This window comes from Thermobia domestica, chromosome 12 (assembly GCF_964235325.1).
Source record: "Thermobia domestica chromosome 12, izTheDome1.hap1.1, whole genome shotgun sequence".
NCBI lineage: Eukaryota > Metazoa > Arthropoda > Insecta > Zygentoma > Lepismatidae > Thermobia > Thermobia domestica.
Genome location: NC_137465.1, coordinates 125,243,888 through 125,258,736, shown reverse-complemented (window position 1 = coordinate 125,258,736; position 14,849 = coordinate 125,243,888). Strand labels below are relative to the sequence as shown.

Below are 14,849 nucleotides of genomic sequence, written 5' to 3'. Positions count from 1 at the left end.
GACCTTCACTCACACATACAGTCATCACTCACATTCATGGTTTAGAGAGAAATTAATCTCGAGCCAGTGACCTTCACTCACACATACAGTCATCACTCACATTCATGGTTTAGAGAGAAATTAATCTCGAGCCAGTGACCTTCACTCACACATACAGTCATCACTCACATTCATGGTTTGGAGAGAAATTAATCTCGAGCCAGTGACCTTCACTCACACATACAGTCATCACTCAGATTCATGGTTTGGAGAGAAATTAATCTCGAGCCAGTGACCTTCACTCACACACACAGTCATCACTCACATTTATGGTTTAGAGAGAAATTAATCTCGAGCCAGTGACCTTCACTCACACATACAGTCATCACTCACATTTATGGTTTAGAGAGAATTTAATCTCGAGCCAGTGACCTTCACTCACACATACAGTCATCATTCACATTCATAGTTGCGTCGCCAAAAGAAGGTAGTTTTATTTCCATTATTTTGAAACAATATCCAATCCCGTCACCGAACTTCCGCATTGTGTTCAGACACCACAATATAATGTGTCACTCTTAATTAGAGATACCTCACGTCCCGTTTTCAACGTAATAGTTTGAAGGCACTTGTCCGGACGTTCCGTCGCGTCGATTTTTCTTTTGTACTTGTTTCCAATCTTGAAATTTTTTCACTCTTTTCCGTGTACCCTATCCTCATTGCAATGATCTAAAACGTTAGTTAGATATTACATACTTTTACATTACCAACTACATATACGTAGGCTACACTTGAATAACGGTGAAGAGCATCGCGTCTGAACATACAGTTCATATATAATCTTTGAATGTGAGATCCAACAGCAATGAAATAACAGAGACTCTTGTGCCACTTCCATACTTTCTACTAATGGTAGAAAGTACCAAACTCCTGCTTCCACTGAACTGCCTCGGTTTGGAATAATAACAATATAAAATATGGTAAACCCTATTACCAATTAATAAATCCTTAGTCACTTGTAGAATGCTGCTGTGATAAGTTCTGTATAATTTTCTGGTCATATCTATTATGTTTAGTATTTAGAAACTTGATTTATTTTTTTAGTTCTGAAGATCTCGCAATTAGAAACAAAAGACAATACATCCCTTTTTCTTCATTGCGACATATCTCATGCTTTTATAATAACAATATAAACTAAATTTGTGAACATGGGCTTTTATCCACTCTATTATACAATATTACAATAAAATAAATAGCAATTACGTTCAGCATATTCACTGTTTCCCATTACTGTTTCTTTTCTTTTTCTTACTTTTTTGCAAATAAAGTAACAAATAACATGACAACTTTGAAAGTGCGTCAGCAATTGTTATACAAGTTGTAAGATCGTTAAGTATCCTACCTTTCTTGTTTTCGGGAAAACTACATGGCGCAGGTTGTCCATACTGCACGTCACAGAAGGGTAGGTACGTAGGTACGAACACCCATGATTGTTCAGCCTACGGGTGGCATTAGTTTTTCTTGAGTATATTGTTGGAGGGGAGTGGTAATGTTGGGGACTGTTGCACTTGAGGATGAAGATGTGGATGTACGGGTACAACCCTAACACGGAAACGCAATCGACTCATTGGAAGAATCCAAACTTGCAAATACTGAAAAAGGTTTCGAAAATCGTAGAGAAGGTTGCCGGAATTAGTCCCAGAAGCGACAGTCCTATTAGCAACAGGAACTGTTATCTGTCCCATGAGCGACCGATTCATTTACATTGAGATGATGGAAGATGATATGATTCCATCTCGTAAAATATGTTTGCCTCTGGCGTTATTAGCACCCGAACAACCTTGGTATGAAATATGTACGTGCCAGCGATACTGTTCGTCAAATATATTTTTCCTCTACTCTGAGTGCAAATAAAACGTATTTTAATTTTGAGTTAGATTTGACATAAAACATCAAATAACTTAACGAGACAACAGGGATATTTCCATGAAAGGTATATTCCTATGTAATCATTTAAAATCCAGTTGTAATATACCCTTTCTTGAAAAGCTCTGTTTTCTCTACTTTATTTGATACATATCTAATTACTCACTAAGCACAGTAATATATTTTATTTTGAAAAACTTAAACGTGTAACAGTTTCGCCAGCTATCTACTTTTTAGACTTCCAAAGACTCTATGAATAAAATGAAAAAAAAAAAAATATCAGTGATAAAAGACAGCTTTTCAGATCCCTTATATCTGATTGGCTGTTCTCAACCAATCCCACCAATTACAATACAGTTCACTCTAAACAATCCAAAAGGTAAACAAACTCTTTAAACTATCTTCCTCCCTATTGTAAGCTACTAAAATGTAAACTAATTGCTTAATTTGCCTTCCTCCCTTGTTTTGACTTACACATAAAAGCTTATCGTGTAGCAATCTGAAATTATCCCTTATAACTAGACGAACTGTTAAGTCCTGCGTGAGATTTGTAACTTGTGTAATAATTTCTTCGAATACACCGTGTTTTTAGATTTCTTTGATATTGCAAGGATCCCCACATCACAACAGACGCACGTGTCAACTCAACACGTGCTATTATTTATAAACAACATAGCAGACAGCAAGCCAACGCGGAAGGACACCGAGGAACGCCGAAAGCAGACGGACCTCACGAAAGGACCCGAGGAGGACAAATAAAAGGAGGAACACCGAGGGACCCAGCATCAGTCGTCCAACTGATCAAATCACCTACACCGCCCTGAGGTCGCACTGGACTAGGGTTCCTCTCAACAACAAAGCCTTGCGAAGCTGCCTTGAGCTGAGGGGGCTATCCTTCCAAACTCACCGAACCGGCAGGTGCCTTGGAGACTGCTTTGAGAGAAGGGGCAAAACACCTATACTCCTCTACTTGGACATTAACGAGGAAACAGCACTATTCTCTTTGCGTTCCTCGGTGTCCTTCCGCGTTGGCTTGCTGTCTGCTATGTTGTTTATAGATAATAGCACGTGTTGAGTTGACACGTGCGTCTGTTGTGATGTGGGGATCCTTGCAATATCCTCAAATGGTAAACACCTTTTTTCCATGGGTGCCCGATGGGAAGGTAGGGGTCGCTCCCCTGGCTCACAAAAATGTATACGTAATATAACAAGCCACGTATATTAAATACCAAATATACCAGACGTGTTACCCTTTTCTTATCTTTATTTCACCATTCAGGACTATTGGACTCGACAAGGACACTAGTACAGAAACACCGAGGATAGTTAAAGGTCTATCCATGCTCCTACAGGACTCAGCCTTCAGCACGTTTAGCCTCACGATTGTCAGTCAAATTTCTCAGACTTGACTGAGGCACCGGAGAGCACGTTCCCAGTTTGCTTCCATTTGCAGCAATATCAGCCTTGTGAATTTCTCTCAACACTTCAATCATTCTCTTACTTTATTGTTAAACATTTTATCTTTTGCTTTCAATAAAACTAGAAATTGAGTAAATATTTAAAACACTAACTTACAGTTTTGTACACGATCATTAAAGTTTAACGTAACATTGATATAGCCTCACCGAAGTATTTCCCAACGCCCGAAAAATACATTTACTTCATTCAGTTCTCAAAGACAGGAGGCCAAACCTAACTTCAATAATTTTCTTTTATAATTATTGTTAGTTACAACATCACAACAATAATATATCCTCGCATCTTCATTCCTAACTCCTATTATTAAACTACCGCGTTCCAACCGACATATTTATTGTTGATATAATTGTAGAATTCGTGACTACAGCAGCAGTAACAACTATTATTATTATTATTATTATTATTATTATTATTATTATTATTATTATTATTATTATTATTATTATTATTATTAATGTTATTATTATTATTTAATATGCTTTCTTCACCATTTGTTTCACTATAATCATTCATTTCGTTTCCTTCCCGCCATGCTTATTAGTTATGTTACAAAGAGATTGACACTCAAGGACTGTTGTAGATAAAGACAAGATAAGGACATGACAGAAACATCTTGTTTTTCTCGTTTTCTCTTTACCTTTTACTTATCCTGCGTTAGCGCAGTTTGTTTGAGTTATTTACACCTGGTTCACGTAAAAAAAAAATCGCTACTGATAGATTTATGTACAGGAGTTGGACAAAAAAATTAAAACGTTTGCAAAAGTGTGAAAATCATACCTAGTATGGTGTGTTGCCTCCTTTTGCGTCCAAAACAGCTTGGATCCGACGTGAAATCAACCTATACAGCTCCTGAATCGTGGTGTGTGGAATTTTGTACCATTGTTCCTCCAAAACATGCTCCAGTTCCTTAAGGGATGCTGGTGGATGGTAATGAGATCAAACACGCCTTTCTAACTCAGACCACAATGGCTCAATGATGTTCAGATCTGGTGATTGTGGGACCCAGGGGAGGTGTGATAGCTCCTGGTCATGCTCCTCAAACCATGATTTCACCGTTTTTGCAGCGTGACAGGGTGCCAAATCATTTTGGTAGATGCCATCACCATCAGGGAACAGTATTTGGGCCATGGGTAGAACCTGGTCCCCCAAAATGGTCTCATACGCCTTAGCATTCATCATTCCATGCAGGGTTATGATGAGGCCTGCAGAAAACCACGATATCACTGCCCATACTGTAACAGAACCACCCATGCTTTACAGTTGGGAGCAGACAGTCTATACCATAGGCCTGCGACGGTGTTCTCCATACATAAACACAACCGGTTGTTGGAAACAAGATGAAGGTCGATTCATCGGATCACATTACGTGTTTCTACTGCTAATGAGTCCATGCCTTGTGGTCCTTGCACCACTGGATATGCCTCTTCGCATTTACTGCTGTGACCAGGGATTTGGCGATAGCGGCCCTGCCATGAAGTTTTCATTTTATGAAGTTTCCGTGGCATTGTTTTCAATGAAACTGGGTTCTATAGGCCGGAATTGAGTTCAGACGTAATTTTCATTGCAGTGGTCCTCTTTTTAGCTGCTCTGCTACAATCCGTTTTAATGCCCTCCAGTCCCTATCTGATAGGATTGTCTTTCGGCCACTGTTATGCTTTGCAGACGTCGTTTGCCCATGAATTGTATATACCCTCGTTACATTGGATACAGTGCCTTTCGATACCCCCACAAGATACGCGACTGTTGCCACTGAAGCTCCAACCAGACGGGCACCAACGATCATGCCTCTTCGGAAGTCTGTCAAGTCGCCCATTTTACCGCATCACTTTCACACCACGACACTCACAGGTGAACTGGTTACTGCTGACGGAAGAGGAAGGTCCACATGGCACATTGAAAACCAAAAACGATCGGCAACCGCAACACGTGTTGTACAGTGGAGGGCCAAACTTACGTGTCCTGTATGAAGTGTTTTTAGATTTTTTTGTCTAGCACCTGTATAATCTCTGCATCTGTAACTATACAAAGGTCTAGATGCAAAGACATACGCTTTGAGTCCTAGAAACCCAGATCCCAACCCTTAAATCCCGACTTTACTCTAAATTTAGACTAATTTAAGGCGTGATTTTAAAAATTTTAATACAATTTGTACTCATATAAAATCTCGATCCTGCGTACATGCTTGCATGCACGAAACTCCGATAGGTTGTGCGCTTGACAATCATTATACACATAAAACTATATCCATTACATTCATTAGTTTATAAATAATAATATTTGTTATTTTATAAATAATAATTGAGTCTGATACTGTAAATAATATGTATATAAAGTAAGTTACCCCTTACCTCAAATTGAAACAGTTTCAGTTTTATTCCTGAAATCGATACACTCAGCACACTGATTAAATAGTAAAATTTTCTACAGTTTGATGGTTAATATATCATAATATTGTTACCAAGCACCCGTTTCAAGAATGAACTTTGTTATATTCTTCATAATAATTGTTAATTCATATTGGCAAAATGGCAATTGAAAAAATACATTTATGAGTAGATTTTAAATACGAGGCTACAGTTTCGTTCATATATGTACGTGCATATCGTCGTCAAGATCACGAAAGGGCGTAACTCAGTTTTAGCGCTTTTTCAGTAGAACACGAGAAAGTTTTTGCGGTGATTCAAAAGTTTCTCATTAATTGCTTATCACACTTTTTCCGTCCAAAATTGGTTTGGAGACTTAAGAAGTGATCCTCTAAGTATTGCAATATACGCTGTGATTATAACTATGCTACACTGGGAAAAAATGGCGGTTATTTGAGATACGCCCTTTTGTAATCCGAACTCAGTTCATTCATTATCAAGTTATGCCTTAGTAATGCACGGAGTTTCCATACAATACATTTGCTTACGAGACAGTATACACCTAATTTTGTGAGATTTATGCAGTGTAAAATAATGAAGAACACAAATATTGATGTAATTATCTAACTTTGCTTACAGAAATGAACGCCAACTTTCATTTCAGATTTTTTTTTTAAAATTTAGAATTTAATCTTTTAAAGCCACGCTGGATGAATAATGAGATGATTGGTGGCATCAACACAGTGGGAGGAACAGTGTGTACCACGTACGCGGTGTTTTCGATCCCAGCCCCCGCCAAGTGGACTTTGTGATGGACAAACACCGTGTGCGTGGGTTTTCTCGGGGTTCTCCCGTTTCCTCCCACTTTCTTCATTCCACCATTTCATTCATTACTCATCATCACCATCTCCTTTAGCCTAGCCGGCACATGCGTGGGACGTAAAACTCAAAGATTTCATTTTTTCATATTTGTAGAGAATATGAAAACTAGAATGAGAAACTAAAGGAAATCTTCAATAATGCTTGTCTCTCTATATATGTTCAATGATATGCAAGTTCTTCTAACATCAGTGCATCTTAATTATTTCTTTCCGTCCCTTAGTATTAATACGTAACTTAGCCTTTTCTGTTTTGTTCACCACTTCACAGAGAATTCTTAGGGACTTACATAGTTGATTGTGTTATTTTTGACTTCTTTCCAAACCTTTCTTTCATTCAGTTAGAGTGATGTAGGGTAACAGTGTGTTTTATGTCAAGAGATGAAGAGATTGTTGACACTCCATTAAGGTTTGTCGATACATGAAGCACCTTTATTTATTTTTATTTAAAGAACTTAGTTCGTGCGCCTTGTTAATCTACATTTAAAAGTCGTACCTTCACACTCTTCTTCGAAACAGACCTATCATGTGTTTTCTATCACCTTGAATATAAATACTTTTAAAAAATAACTGCGTGAAATAGAAATGATGTTTTTGTGGTTTAAGTAATATCACGGCGCAATGGGGGAATTAAGTCGATTTCAGTTTTGCACACATTTTCTGTACTGTACAGGGAGCCCATGAAATAACAGCAAGTGGCACAGTACCTCGGTGGTAGACCGTTTTCCTTTGGTGTAAGGGTGCTCTGGATAGATCGCAAACCAAGTGAGTTTATAGTGTCCGTGTGATTTTGCGGAGTTCTTCTGTTTCTTCCCACATTTTCATTCCACCAATTATTTCATAATCGGTCACTTTATTTATCTTTCAATCCGTTAGTTATTTGTCAATCCGTTAGTTATCTTTCAATCCGTCTCCTTTAGCCTAAAGGGCATAACCGTGGGACTTTAAACTAGAAATTTAATTTAATTTCACAAAGTAACTACGGTAGTTGCGGAAATGTAGATGAGGGAAATTTGAAGTCTGGTTTTCTCTACAGGAAATGGTGCGAATGTCTTCCTGCGGCCTGAAAACATGTCTGCACATGTCCCTACTTATTTGAAAACACTTTCCGGGAAAAAATATGAAGAAATTTCCATCGAATTAGGAATCGCTCAATTTAATGATAATCTCCTCGTTACTAAGAGATCTCTACGTAATTCTACTAATTGTATCTTTCAGTTAATTTGTCCTTAACGAATCTTAAAATTTATTTCTTTTAATGGAATAAATATTTTTACCTGAAAATATGGACAGACATAGGAAGTTGTAAATACGGCCTATTGAGACTTCTAAGTAACCAACTTGACACATATCCAACTTAATCCATATAGTACAGTTTTGTCAAACTGGACATTCAATTGAAACTTTTGTTTTTACAATTATTAATCATGGCTCTATTTATAGACAGCGTGGTTAGAAACTGTGACACGAAAACTGTATTATTATCTTTTTTCTTTACAAGTAAGCTGTAGCACCGGTTCCATGAACTTCACGATGCCAACCCGATGATGGGTCAGTCAGTTTTATTGAATGAGTTTGTCTTGGTCTCAAGCTTTCTTTAAATACGAAAATACAATAGGTTTGTTCAGAAAAGACCAACATTTTTAAACAGTGGGTCAATGGCTGCAGATGGCGTACTCCAAGTACCATGCCCACCTAGCTGCATATCATGGTAAAATGTCGCCTTTTACGTAATCCCACCAATTGAGTGACGTCGTGCATAAGTTGATCGCCTGAATAATGAAAATTGAATTTGTACCGCTGGAAGTCTACCATGGACTTCTAACACGATTGAGAGATGCTGTCCATAGGAAGATGCCTGAAATGAGGCAGAATCAGTAATAAATGTTGCATCACGACAACGCTCCAGCTCAGCTCAGTGATTGCTCCGTATTGTAAATTATCAGGTAAAACAACGTCCGTCCGTTGTGCCTCACAGACCCTACTCTCCGGACTTGGCCATGGCAGATTTTTTTTTTTCAATTTCCCAAACTTAAAATTACCTTGAAAGGAAGTCGTTTCCAGTCATAGAAGAAATTTAGGAAACGTGATGAATCTACTGCACACCATCGAAAAAAGCGATTTCCAAATTTCGTCCTAAAAATCGGAATAACAGACAGCAACAACGTATTGATAGTAGAGGGGAGAATTTTGAAGGGAGTAGTGATTGAAAGGAAAAAAAGACCAAAAATTAGGACTTGGTTTGAAGACATCTCGTATTTGGTAAATGCCCAATATTAATACATAATACCTTAGTCTTGTGGATCTCTCAGTTATGTTCTTGCCAGAGAAAGAACAAAATTCGTAAACTTATGTTTCTTCCACATAGCTCTCGGCCGAGATATTACACGAAAAAATGTGATATTTTTCACACTTATACTATGTATCATTGTAGATTGAATTAGCATTATATTTTATTACAATAGAAGATAGCTCACATATACATCGAAACAAGATATTTCCTATGTTTGCTGGTTATGTTCTTTCTTTGGGATGGGTAGAGAGTTGTCTACTCATTATAATTTTTAACCTTGTTTATATGTAGAAGGTACTGTACGATTGTATAGAAAGTACTTGATCAGAAGTACAATATTCTGATATATAGAATGGTCTGGTAAATTTCAATATAATATTTCTGATATAGAATAGATTTTTCGAGGTAAAAACGTTCTTTTTGAATAAGATATATTTTAACAGAGGACAGAGAGGTTCCAATAATATATATATATATATATATATATATATATATATATATATATATATATATATATATATATATATATATATATATGTGTGTGTGTGTGTGTGTGTGTGTGTGTGTGTATGAGAGAGAGCGAGAGCGAGAGAGAGAGAGAGAAAGCAAGAAAGCGTATGCTTTCATACATACGTATATATCCCATAATCAAAGGTGTAAGAAGGGTTACACTATAATATATTTAAGTACATGTATCATGAAATGGCAATACCATTCTGAGACAACATGGTGAGCACATTAACCTAAATCTACTTAAAAAGATATAGTGAGTGTACGAAATGTAGAATGAAGTCTTCAAAGAAGTAAATTCAATTATTTTTACAATAAACTAGTTATAGTTATGTGTCACTATTAAATCCTATTGTTTATATAAAGATAAGATAAGGAATAAACACAATATTAAAATCCTCCAACTATTTTGCAGTGCTGACGGAAACTATGAGGTGACGCTAATGACGAAAGCAACTCTCATGTACACAGGAGAAGTTCTGTGGAAGCCGCCGGCCATTTATAAATCTTCGTGTGAAATCAACGTAGAATACTTTCCGTTCGATGAACAGAGCTGTATCATGAAGTTTGGTTCGTGGACATACAATGGTTTCCAGGTGAGACATAAATATCATATGAATATACACTAACACACAACCTGAGCTTAAAGCTAGAAAGAATTCACATAATTTGTAATCACTACCGGTACTCATTATATTATACTACACTAAAAGAAAAATTGCTCCCACGCCAGAACTGCAAGCCTAGAAATTCAGTGTTGTGGTGCAGATTTTCTAGACTTTGCAGTATCGTACACACACAAAGTACACAACCATAATTTAATGTATTCTGCACATGCTAAGCGGAGAACACACATGATTTATATCCATTTGCAGATGTATAGATTGGGTTAACTAAGCAGCAAACTTGTATGTAGTCTGGTACAGAAAATTTTGTGTGATACAGAATCCTGCTGAATTTCACTCTCCGGAATTTCTACATTAAAAATAGTTTTCTTTTTCTTTCAGCAAAGTTGTTGTCATTTTTAAATACCAGTCATCTGAAATCATTCATTAGGAATAAGATTTCTTGTTCCTTTCAAGCCAGTATGACAGACATTGAAATACAGCTGTCATTAAAAGAAAGGCTACATTAGTTTGAAAACTCGACAATATTTATTTTGAGTTAGGAGTACAAACAGAAATTCGAATAATTCCGGTTTGTCCCAATTTTACGTACCAAATGACATAACATACTGTACCGTAGACTGTGTGACATCACAAACAGTATTAGAAAAAATCAAATTAAACATAAAGTTTCCTGCTTTTTAAAAGCTGATTTTCAAGCGCAACAGCTGATTCGTACGCAGCAGATTATTTGTGACCAAATACCATTCATTCGTGCTGTTGTATCATTCAAAGACAATACTATACTAAGATGAGATATAAATTTAAGCTAGTTTCGATTAATTAAATTTTGATTGTTGGGAATCCAAAGAGCATAAACAGGTTCTACCCCCGAACTTAAGCTACAAATTTACACTCGCTAGTTGTACTTTACCTACATGACTTCTTAAGACTTTACAGTGAACAAAACCACATATTATCGACATGTATAACACCTTTGTGATCTGACCAAATTCTGGACCCTGCCACTGAATATGGATATACGCTATGTCGAAATATTGTTAGAATTTTCAATATTAATTATATAATATTGTCTTAACATAAAGGCCATTCCTTGTTTAAATTTATTTGATGTGGGTATGTACTAGCACTGTCAACTTTTTTTTTTTTTTGACATTTGCAGTTTTCCGTTTTTGAGAAAACTGGTTTCTTGAAAACCGAAAACCGCAAATGTGGCTTTCGAAACCGAAATCGCAAACGCGGTTTTCGAAACCAAAACCGCAAATGCTTTTTTAAAACCGAAACCGCAAAGGCGGTTTTCGAAACCGAAACCGCAAAAGCGGATTTCCAAACGGAAACCGCAAAAGCTCTTTTCAAAAGCTAAAGCCGCCCGAAACCATGTTTGCGGTTTTATAGGCGAAACCATGTTTGTCCTTTTCAAAGCAGAAATAATGCTGTTTCTAATTACACCTTTTAACAATTGTGAAAGCATCTATCAATTAACACTTTTGTATTGATTTATATGTGTATTTTAACTTTTTTTATTTTCTACAAGACTATTATGGTAATATCTGCAGCACTGTGCGAAAGTGATAGTTCGATGGTTGTACAAGTCACAGCTAAATTAGGGTTGCCATATTTTAAAATCAGAAAAGTGGGGGGTTCTAAACCGTAAGTACTGATGTAAAATTGTGTGTTACAAATACTGACCTGGGATCCTTCGCACTTTTTTTTTTTTTTTTTTTTTTGTTATTTCTTTGATGACACTTCCAATGTACTTTTCGGTTGCAGGGAAGCAAACTGGACCCCAACTGATGTTTACATATTTTGTAAAGTAGACCACGAGGAACACGAACCTGAAGGAATTTTGACATTCTGAATTTGATTTTTATATATTTTGTACACTAGACCGAAATGAGCATAATCTGAAGGAATTTTGACATTTTGACTTCCCGAACTCGAGATACTGGAACTTATACAGCAGTTTTATATATTATGTATAAAAGTAACGAAGAAAGTTCTGTCACTTTTTGACCTATCACCTTAGAGCATCGATATGTCACCTAAGGCGTACCTGGAAGATCAAAAATAGTACCCATCAGTATCAACGACCTTCTGCCAACGTTCGGGATGGACATGGATTCCTTCGCGGTAAAACTTGGTTTGCCGTGAAGCGAAGAAGGTTCTCTAAGGTGAGTGTCCAAGAAATGGAACAGATGATAATCGGACGGTGCAATGTCCAGGGAGTATGGCGGATGCAATAGTGTTCCCCATCCAAGGCGTAGAATGGTGTCTCGGGTCATTCTAGTCATGTGGGGCTTAGCGTTGTTCCGTAACGGTTGAACTCCTCAGCGATTGAGAAGTGCTGGCTGCAAGCTTTTTACTTTTTCTTGAATACGGCTCAACTGCTGACAGTAGACAGCTGCATTGATGTTTTGCTCTAACCAGCCGGTAGCAGTTCCCGATGCACGATGTCGCGAGCAGTCCACCAAACATACAGGAGGACTTTCTGCTGCATTGCTTATTTCAGTTGTTTTGGAACCGGTTCATGGGATTTTAACCAATGATGACGATGCCGTGGAGCTTCGTACAGGACACAATTCTCATCACATGTCAACACCCTGTCCAGAAATGGCTCCTTCCTCAGACGAGACAGCAAAGAAACATATGTGTCTGCTCGCGTAGCCTTCTGGCCCGGAGTCAAATCATGTGGGATCCATAGACCCAACTTGTAGTGCTTCCCAAGCTGATGGAGGTGCTGCCGAATAGTTTCTCCAATCACATTGAATGTTAACCCCAGTTCCTCACATGTCTGTCCACTGTTCGCCTCAATTGCTACCTGAAGATTTTGATTTTGTACATGTGTTGGTCTTCCGGCGCGTGGTGCGTCTTTCGTGAGTGTTTCGTCACCACCCTTAAACTTGCTAAACCACCCTTGCACTGTCTGCGTAATCACGACACCCTGAGATATCTTCCGCCCCACTGCAGTGGCGTTGACGCAAGTTTGAACTCGTCGTACAGCATACATGCCCTTATGACGCTCTGTGGAGGTTCCATATTCACTCTGTCCTTACACAAGTTCACGTTGCAACTGAACTGCCACAACCAGGTAGAATGTTGGATATACCCACACAAACAACTGACCTTCGCCTTATCTCCATTCGCATTCAACTCACGGTGTGAGGGCCAATGGAACATAGACTTCCACAAAAAGCGACAGAACTTTCTTGGTTATCTTCATATATATATCACAGGACATAATATGTTTCGTATAGAGAATATTGTTTTTTTCTTGTAGATACATAGCGTCTGTATTAAACTTTAAGTTTTAATATCTCGAGTTCCGGAAATCGGAATGTCAAAACTCGTTGAGATTCGTGTTCCTCGTGGTCTAGTTTACAAAATATATAAAAATCAGTTGGGGTCCAGTTTGCTTCCGTGGTCACTTTATGATCTAATATCTCGAGTTCCAAAATTCGGAATGTCAAAATTCCTTCAGATTTGTGTTCCTTGTGGTTTAATTTACAAAATATATATAAATCAGGTGGGGTCCAGTTTGCTTCCCTGCAGCCTACTTTACAAACGAAACTGAGTTTTCCAGAGTGTTCATTTTACTTCAAACTGAGTTCTGCTCTAGCTAACAAACGTAAATTCGCTTCTATAAGAGTCTTTAAAGTTACACTTTAAATTGTCGTTCGGCATTCTTGTAGCTCATGAAGGCATGAATAATTGAAGTATGTTTGTCACAACATCTACAAACGAATATTCATTCGTATAGAACCTCCAATACATTACATTAAAAACACATGAACCATACAAAGAAAATCATTGTGTATTAGAGCATTAGCAAATGGCCCTGCACATGCGCACTGCTCAGATAGCCCACAGTCTGAGCCTGAGCGCGAGTCCAAATTTAACTCAATAGCGATTGAGATTGTCAGAGGTGTAGCGGTTTACGTTGAATATATCAACACTTTATCAACTAAGTCGTCTGAGAGTTTTCTCCAATCCCAAAAAGCGGGTGATTTTCGTGATCAAGATATGTTTAAGCGGGGGACGAATATAGAACCTGAAAATCGGGTGGTACCTGTTAAAATTGGGTAATATGACAACACTAAGCTAAATGGAAAATAAGGTATATCCCTATTTAAGATCACTACACATGCAACTCATGAAACTCAATTTGAAATCTCATCCACTTAGACTGAGATCGTTTATATTATTATTACTCTTTCCCCTTGTGTTTAAAAGTAGTACTACCACTCTTTCTTTTGTTAACAAAAAAGCACCACCTCTCTTTCTTTAAAAAAAAAGAAAAGAAAAGAAAGAAAGAAAATCTAGATCGTAATACACAATTTTATTTTTGATTTGTTGCCACTCCGTTAAATGTGATTGTTGTGGTTTCTGCATGTGTTGACTGGTTTCTTATCGCAAGTCCCAGATACCTGCAATAGTTTATACGTAAAGGAAACACCGATCATGTTTTATTCTGTATCTTTTTACTTCCCAATAACGATAGCCGTGCCTCTTTGTGAGAAATTGCAACTTATTTTTTATTCTGCCAATTGTAAAAGTATACTAAACAAGAATTTCCCTACACTTTAAGACATTTTAAGAAAAACTACCTCCTTTCCCTCTGTAAGTTTTGAGCATTTTTCTCTACGCCGAGGGAAATTTTCCTCCATTTGGCAACTGTGAGCCGAAGTGGGAAAAGATTCTTTGCTGTTTTCTCGTTGTTACTTGATATTAGTGCTGTCGAATTTTTGTGACATTTGCGGTTTTTGATTTTTGAGAAACCGTTTTTTTGAAAACCGAA

The 14,849-nt window shown here is 37.5% G+C and overlaps 1 protein-coding gene across 1 annotated transcript in view; it reads left to right on the top strand.

The window, feature by feature from the left end:
• LOC145666619 (acetylcholine receptor subunit beta-like 2) overlaps positions 1-14,849 on the top strand; it is a 699,654-nt gene that overhangs the window by 171,199 nt on the left and 513,606 nt on the right. Inside the window, exon 5 of the mRNA XM_081734057.1 lies at positions 9,844-10,024. Coding sequence (XP_081590183.1) covers positions 9,844-10,024 — 181 coding nt within the window. The remainder of the gene's footprint in view (positions 1-9,843; positions 10,025-14,849) is intronic.